The sequence below is a fragment of the Condylura cristata genome, unplaced genomic scaffold (assembly GCF_000260355.1).
Source record: "Condylura cristata isolate star-nosed mole 26May11 unplaced genomic scaffold, ConCri1.0 scaffold00011, whole genome shotgun sequence".
Classification (NCBI taxonomy): Eukaryota; Metazoa; Chordata; class Mammalia; order Eulipotyphla; family Talpidae; genus Condylura; species Condylura cristata.
Window position 1 is genome coordinate 19,552,832 of NW_004567112.1, and position 8,053 is coordinate 19,560,884.

The window sequence follows — 8,053 nt, forward strand, 5'->3', positions numbered from 1 at the left end:
AGGAAGGAAGGAAGGAAGGAAGGAAGGAAGGAAGGAAGGAAGGAAGGAAGGAAGGAAGGAAGGAAGGAAGGAAGGAAGGAAGGAAGGAAGGAGTGGCAGAGACTGCCCCAGGTCTCACACACTCTTCCTCCTTGGTCGTGAACCAGGCAGATCTGCCACTTCAGCGCCTCTAGCCCTTTGCAGTGGGCAAGGTCACAGCGTGACCTCTGCAGCTCCAGCCTGGGATTACACTCTGGAACTGGCCGGCCAGTCCTGCCACTTACCAGCTGTGTGGCCCAGCCTGTTGTGGCAGTGACTGTGGGCTCGTCGCTGTGCGCGGGCGGGCTCAGGGCGCGTCGCTGCGCGCACTGCCGTTGCTGGACTGGAGTGTGGGGCTGACTCTGGGGCCCTCCTCCCATCCGTGAGCTGCATGTGCTCTCCACCCACCGTGGCCGTCACTGGGCAGCGCTCTGGGCCTCAGTTTCCACAGCGCTCAGCATAAGCGCTGGACTGGGGCCTCCACATCCCACCCCACACTGGCCGTTTGCCATGGGATCCAGGCTGGGAGGGCAGCACGCTTACTCTGGGGTGGGGTGCTTTTCACCCCTTGTCAGCCAGCAGCTGACAAGCTCTCCCTAGACCAGCCTTGACCTCATTCAAGTAGCAACCCCTTCCACTTTCTCTACCCCCACCCTTCCAGAACCTTCTGGGTCTCGACTGTATTCAGCTTGCTTCTGCCTTTCTCCTAGAAATCTCTGCGAAGCATGGCTCTCAGACTGTCAGGTTCAGAAAAATGGCCTGGGAACCTGGAGGCAAACTGGAGCTTTCTTGAGGGCTCTTGATGGATGATCTGAGCCAGCAGGCTGGGGTGGGGCTGGAGCCGGTAATTCTGAAACAGGAGGCCCTCGGGCTACGGCTTTGAGAATGACACCCCATGCAGCCCCCCACATCTGGACACACCTTGTCTCTTCCCAACAGTTTCCCCAGGATGAGGGCTCTTGCTGAGAAAGCTCATGGGTAAATTAGAAGAAGGCTTTGTTTCTGTGTTTAGAGGACCTGCTGTATAATCTGCAAATGTTAATGGCTACCATCTAATGGTGATTTAATTCCCCATCTTCTGACACCACATAAGTAAACCATCAAGAAAGACAAAAGCTCCCGTTATAATAGATTATCTTGGCATCACACACACACACACACACACACACACACACACACAAAAACCCTACTTATGTTCCATTAGTTATACTTGAAACCACTCTGGGGTTTCTGCTGGTCCTTTTGGGGGAGGTGAGCATTGACGGGCTCATCCCTGCTGGCCAGGGAGAGGTGAACAAGGGAGGCAAGTCTGCTGGCCTTAGTAAAAGAACTTGAGGCAGAGCGTTCCCTGGGGAAAGGAATACAGCGGGGTGACATAGGGCCTGGAAGTCCAGCCCGGGCTGGTGACCACAAGCCTCCTGCAGAGTGACATGGCACTGATACTCAAATGCTAAGACGCCCCCAGCCATGTGGACATCTGGGCATACTGTCCTGGTCAGAGGGAGGTGGACAGACCCTGGGCAAAAGGAAAGCCAGCGGGCGGGAGCGGATGAACGATAGGAGTGGACAGCATGAGGCAGGGGGCAGGTGATGAAACAGGCCGCATGGGCTGTGAGCACAGTAGCGTGGTGGGAGTCACGATGTTATAAAAGGACTGTGGCCAGGCAGCCGAGGTCACAGGGTGGCCATTGAGGGCTGCACCATGGGTTCTCACGATGGCGGCTCAGGCTGAGGGCCAGAGGGCTGGAGGGACTGGTCAGTGCTTACAGGCAGAGCCGGTAGTGGGTGGAATGCCACCGTGAGGGGAAACGAGGAACAGAGCTCGCTGTATTAGGAGAAACCAAGCTGGAAGATCCTCCAATTAGAAACAAAGAAGCTCTCCATCCCAGTGTTGGGACGCTGGGGCCCCCAGCCCCGGGCCCACCAGTGTTTGGACTCACTGCCACACAGTGCTCAACTCGCCCACTGTGGTCGTACAAGGGGGTCCGCCACAGTGCTGTGAAGCTGTCCACAGCCACTGCAGCATGAGTTCGGTCCCCGGCCAGGGAGCTGACCCACATAGACAGCAGACCTCTCCTGACCAGCCTGCAGCTCCCCTCAGCTGTATATTTCAGTCACTCAGCCTGTTCTTTCCCCCACTCTGTTGCTGGTGAATCCTCTCACCACCCCTCCACAACTTGGGTCTGTACCCCAGTTCTTGTATGCATAAATAAATAAATATTTTGGAGAGGCCCTCCCTGGTGGCGCAGCAGGTTAAAGCACTGCACAAAGAAACTTAAGCCAATTCCGCATGAGTTCGATCCCCGCCTGCCCCGGAGGTGACCACATGGCGCGGCAGACCTCTCCTGACACTCCCGCTGCTCCCCTCAGCAGTCTACTTAGACGGTCTGCCTGTTCTGATCCCCACTCTGTTCCTGGTGAATTCTGTCACCCTCCGCATCTCTGGCCTGTACCCCCAGTTCTGTATGAATAAATAAATAAATCTTAAAAAATATATATTTTGGAGAAAAAAAAAAAAAGCTCAGTCCATGGTGGTCCTGCGGCATCTGGAAAGACTCCAGTTTAAGGAACCTCAGCTATCATTGCTGGAAATTTCTTTTTTGGTTTCCTAAAATTCCTGCTTTCATATCTCATGTCTAGTGCACCTGTCTGAAATAAAGCGTTCCTTTCTTTAGTTCAGAGAAGATGTATTGATTGCACAGCGTCTAGGCACTGGGGATACAGCTCTGAGCAAGAGACAATCCCCTGACCTCAGGGAGCACCCATCTATCTGGGAAGGAAGGGAGAAAACTGCATGTCATAAGGCTGTTAGCGTTGAAACACATAAAGATGAGGGGTAGACAGAGAGGATTTGCAATAAGCTGACACTGAGCCAGCCCTCCAAGACGTGAGGGAGGAGGCCAAGTTTCTAGAAGTCCAGTTATCAAGTTGTATACATTAAATATGTACAGCTTTTCAATGTCAATCATATCTCAATAAAATGGTTTAGGGAAAAAAGAAACCTCTAGCGAGAAGAGGATGTCTCTGTGCAGGCACACGGGCGCCTTGGCTTCATCTGCGCCTCCTTTGAAGAAGTAGGTGTGCTCTCAGAAAGTTCTGTGTGCTCATCAAATATTTGTAAATCAAATCATATTTTAAATGCATCCAGGGAACCTCTATTTAAAATGACTCCAGAGTAAATGAGTCTGAAAGTAAATAAAACTTTTTGATGTGAATAATTTATCTAGCTTGTAAGTATGGATTTTCACATAACCGTTGCTTTATTGTGTCTTTCTAAATTTTAATTATTTCTGAAGTGGGGGCAGATAGAGTCGAGTGCTGAGGGCCGGGGCTCTGGAGGCACAGAGATGTGGCTTTTAAAGCCCAGATCCACCTCCCAGTGTGAGCGTGGACAAGTGAGTCCACTTCTCTGAACCTCTCTGTTGTAGTTACATAATGAGGACGGAGCCCTTGCCGAGGTGCGAGCCGTCGTCAATGCCAGCACACACCCGGCACAGGCAGCGTGGAGTGATGTGGTTGGGTGTGCTGTGGTGCGGTTGGCAGAGGGTGGCTGGGCAAGAGCGCTTTTTGTATGCTTAAAAAGTGGGAGCCAGGACCCCATGCTTTGCGAAGGTGCACACAGGTACCCAGTCAGTCAAAAACAATCACAGAAAGCTCATGGCTCAAGGCCATAGATCCCCTCGAGCATGACCTGTGCTACTTGTGTTTTGCAGAAACATGGGCTGCGGCTTCATCTTCGAAACCCCTACTCCTTCACCCCCATGCTGGAAGAAGGCTCAAGGAGCAAGGCGCCCAGGTCCCTTCTGCTGGGCACAAGCATGGCAGAAAACCAGAAGCAGATTGCCCAGTTCTCTCGGAAGGATGCCCAGGTGGGGATGCGAGCAGGCACTCAGCAACTCTTGCTTCCCTGCCTGGAGGTGGCTCTTGCTGGAACTGTCCTAGACAGTGTCCGAAGGCCGTGGGGGCTTGGACAGGCCTCGCCCCTGCCCTAGACCCAATCTCTACTGGCCTTTGATCCTGGGCACTGTGAAGGGCAGCGGATGGACAGTGACTAAGACCATGGACACTTCCAGCCCCAAACCCATGTGTGTTCAGTACAGGTGACTGCTGAATTTCTAAGGACGCCTGCTGGCCTGTCCTTCTATTGAAAGTGCTTTCTGTCTCCCCAGTTTTTAGACTGAATTCCAACTGGTTATCTATATTAAATATTAAAGCAAAAGAGAAAAAGGAACGGAGGCCCAGAGACAATTAACTGGGAATTTAGGACAAGACAGTCATAATAAAAATGCTTTCACTTGGGCACCAGTCCCCTGGTAGCCTGGGATCTTGTTGATATGGGGTGTTCTCAGCTGAAGGAGAAGGCCCTTGTCCCTTCGGATTGCACTGGAAGGAATTCGTTGAGTTTACTTTGTGCTGATGCATCGCTGACTAATGCAATGGGCCTGCTGTGATTGATTTTGCAGCTCTAGAAAGATTGTTTGAATGATCTTTTTGGGTAGCAAGCTAAAAGGTGGTATCTGCTCTGAGCTTGGTGGGGACATTTTTAGAAGAAGAATCTGGGGTATACAACCCCTGGGTAATGCTTTCGGCATCTGGCTCCAAAGAAAGGAGCCCAGATTTTCGTGTTTTCTTTGTGTTTTTTCATCTCAAATTCCTGCTGTGGAGAAAGCTGTTTCACTTTGTTTTTATAGAAATTTCGCAAATATCCTACATGGAAGTTTTCTTTGGTAGCCCTTTGAAAACCCTCGTTTTCTTTGGTAACGTGTGTATCCATGAGTCAAGATGAGTTAACAGCTCTGGTGCTGGGCGGCGAGAAGGGCCTCGCTGGCGTGGCCATCTGTCCTTGTCCTGCCCCTGTCATCCCAGGGAAGGCGGGCATGGTAACCAGGCTGTCAAAGTGGATTCAGCTGTGGGGTGAAGAGGCACGGTCTCCTATTTCTGCTGTGCTGTGGGAGCTTTGCACACCTGGAACGGGCTGGGTGCGGACACAGCGGGAGAGAGCTTCCTTCTACCAGAAATGCATAGGAAGGCAGCATGGGAGAGGGACTTTTGAGTGGCTTCAGCGTTTGTCACGGAGACCACGTCCCAGGATTCTGGCCCGCTCCCTGTGGCTGATGCATGGTCCTGGCCAGCACGCCCCTTGTCTGTGCCACCGGTGACCGCTCGGCCCCAGGATCTCTGATCTCCTGGCACCAAGCAGCACAGAGCTGTAGGAGTGGGAGTACCCCGACATGGGCACAGTGGGCATGAAGCTTGAGGCACCAACAAAGCTCTGCTGGGAGGTTCAGTGGCTTATTTGGGGGCAGCATGGAGAACAGAACAGAGTGCAGGTGCAATGCCTGGTGCAACTTGACTGGGGCCTTGACTCGGGGCTCTGTTCCAGGCCTTCCCCAAATACGAGGCATTCATGAGCCGCTTGGCATTGGCCATTGACCCTCTGCTGGACACCGCTCCTGTGGACCTGGAGGCCTTTCAGCGGGGCTCTTTGTTGCAGAGGCTCAAGTCGCTGTCCACCCTCCAGCCCCTGCTGCAGGCAGGTAGGTCCGAGGTGCGCGTCAGGGGCTGAGCGGCCCCCGTGGATGCAGCCCTGATACTCCCAGCCTGGCTATAAGCCCGAGGCTCCAAGGCAGCCCGCCACCTGCCCATCAATTCATAGGGGGCTGCTCCATGCACTTATTAGTAACACAGAGGTCCCTGGGGTGGATGTGGGAGGAATCAATCCAGTCAGATCTGGCACAGATGCCCAAAGTCCACGTCGCCTCCAGACCCCAGAGCACGGGCTTCGGGTCGTGCACTGGCGACACACACTCGCGCAGTAAGCATTCACTGAGCAGCTGCAGTGTCAGACCGAGGCGAGGTGCTGGGGCTACCACGGCGGAGCTGGTCCCCGCCTTCAAGACCCCCGTGCCCATATTCTCTTTGCAGTCCTGTGAAGAGTATAAAGGAATGGGTTTGCCAAGCGGGCACCTTCCTGGGGCACAGGCCTTCAGAGTTCAAAGGAAGGAAAACACGAACAAGATCCCCAACATAATGCGAACCGCCCAAAATCACTAAATGCCCATGAACGCTCGGGGCTTTATATATCTCATTGAATGTCCACAGTGGCCCTCTGGGGCATGAAATATGACTCCATTTCACAGATAAAGAAACAGATGCAGAGACATTATAGGTCCAGGTGTTTCTTATTGCCTGCCTCGTGTGTGGTTATGTCCCCCCTTCAGGCCGCATCCTAGGGGCCCAGCTGCCGCAGTATTACCAGGTCCTCACGGCTCCGATTACCAAGGTGAGAGACTCCCCAACTTCAGGCCGGACGGGTGCGGGGCCCTCTCCTCCCCCGCAAGGCCCCAAGCCCTTCTCTGCTGTTCTGCTGCCCAGGTGCTGGATCAGTGGTTTGAGTCGGAACCTCTGAAAGCCACCCTGGCCACGGACGCCGTCATCGGCGCCATGACCAGCCCCCACACGCCGGGCAGCGGGTGAGTGCGGCAGGGGGGCTGAGAGGGTGGGAGTGGGGTTCCCACCTGATTCTCTGAGCTGACCCAGCGAGCCAGGCTCCAGGCCAGGTGCCCGACACAGCTTGGCCGGCCCCCAGGCCAGCCCCCAGAGCAAGGTCTGAGAGAAGGGAGCCCCTTGCTCAGAGTCAGGGCGCCAAGGTCACAAGCTAACTTCCAGGCAAACTGTCGGATGCCCCCAACCCCCACCCCCACCCCAGCTTCCTGCCTCCGTTTTATCCTTCTTCCCACCTCCTTTCTAGTCTTCATTTTTCTCCTTCCTGCTTCAGTAAGAAAAGCCTCTCTCCCCCCTCCCGCTGTGACAGCTCAACGTGGACATCTTGCTTCCACTCTTCTCTCTGTCTCTCCCCTCCTGTGGAGCCCCCCACCCCGTGCCCACCCGCTCCCCAGCCCTCGCTCCCTCCCGGGGCTCCAGGGCAGGGGCTGGCACAGACACCCTCATGGTTCGCCTCTGCCCATCCCTCGGGGTGCGAGTGGCTGCGCTGACGGCCCGATCCAACAGGGGGCAGCAGTCGCACACAGCGGAGCCTGAGGTGGAGGTTGTGGCTGGTTAAATGAGCCCTGGTAAGGGGAGCAGGGATGGAGGCGTGCGTGTGTGTGTGTGTGTGTGTGTGTGTGTGTGTGTGTGTGTGTGTGTGTGTGTGTCGGGATCCAGGACGCTGCCAAGCGTTGGGCCATTTCCAGGACACCAGAAGACACAGCTAGAAGCTGTCAATGTAGCTTTTCTCTCAAGGGACAGAGCGCCCCTTGGAAGTGGTTTCTCCACCCACAGTGACCCAGCCCCATGTCCCCGGCCTTGAAAAAGGGGGTTGGCAGCAGTTGCCGCCCTTGGCCAAGCTGTGTGAGCCACCAGCCAACTTGGATCCTCCAGCTGGGGCTGCTTATCCTTTTCTCTGTGGGTCTTCCGCCCTGCTTGTGAAATGTGCCTTTAAGTAATTTGTTTCTTCATTAATTCCTTCAATAAATATTGATGGAGTACTCACCTGGGCTAGGTGCTGGGGAGGGGTTAACGAACGGAGCTGGCCCCTCATGGAGAGCAGGTAATGACCACGGAGTCCTGGAGTGTGTTCACCGGGAGCGAAGCAGGAAGGGAGCGGTCTCGGTCAGAGACCCTCCGCCTGAGCCCCCAGCGTGGACAGCGTCCGTTCCACAAAGAGGAAGGGAGGCCTTCTCGGCTGCATGTGCAACAGGCGGGCAGAGCAACACGGACGCCATTCAAGGGCCAGCGGTGTCCGGTGCGAGTATGGGGCGTGAGGGGGAGCAGCGAGGGGTGAGGCGGTCAGCAGCAGGAGCCCCCGTCCACTCTGGGGACTGGTCCCCAAGAGCAGCGATGAGCCACTGCAGGCTTGAAGGAGAGAAGCCAGCGAAGGAGCAGAGCTGGGCTGGGCTCAGCTCCAGGTTGTGGAGGAGAGGGCTTGAGGCCAGACACAGGGAAACCCGCAGAGGTTAAGGAGAAGGGCGTGGCCGCGGGGAGCCGGCCCTGGGGGTCTCTTCCTGACCTGCCTCTGCTGAGATGGGGAAGATTG

The 8,053-nt window shown here is 55.1% G+C and overlaps 1 protein-coding gene across 1 annotated transcript in view; it reads left to right on the forward strand.

The window, feature by feature from the left end:
- The window catches only part of PYROXD2 (pyridine nucleotide-disulphide oxidoreductase domain 2), a 24,696-nt gene that overhangs the window by 7,925 nt on the left and 8,718 nt on the right, over window positions 1-8,053 (forward strand). Inside the window, exons 5-8 of the mRNA XM_004680553.2 lie at window positions 3,732-3,887; window positions 5,402-5,555; window positions 6,240-6,301; window positions 6,394-6,491. Of these exons, the coding sequence (XP_004680610.1) occupies window positions 3,732-3,887; window positions 5,402-5,555; window positions 6,240-6,301; window positions 6,394-6,491 (470 nt within the window). The remainder of the gene's footprint in view (window positions 1-3,731; window positions 3,888-5,401; window positions 5,556-6,239; window positions 6,302-6,393; window positions 6,492-8,053) is intronic.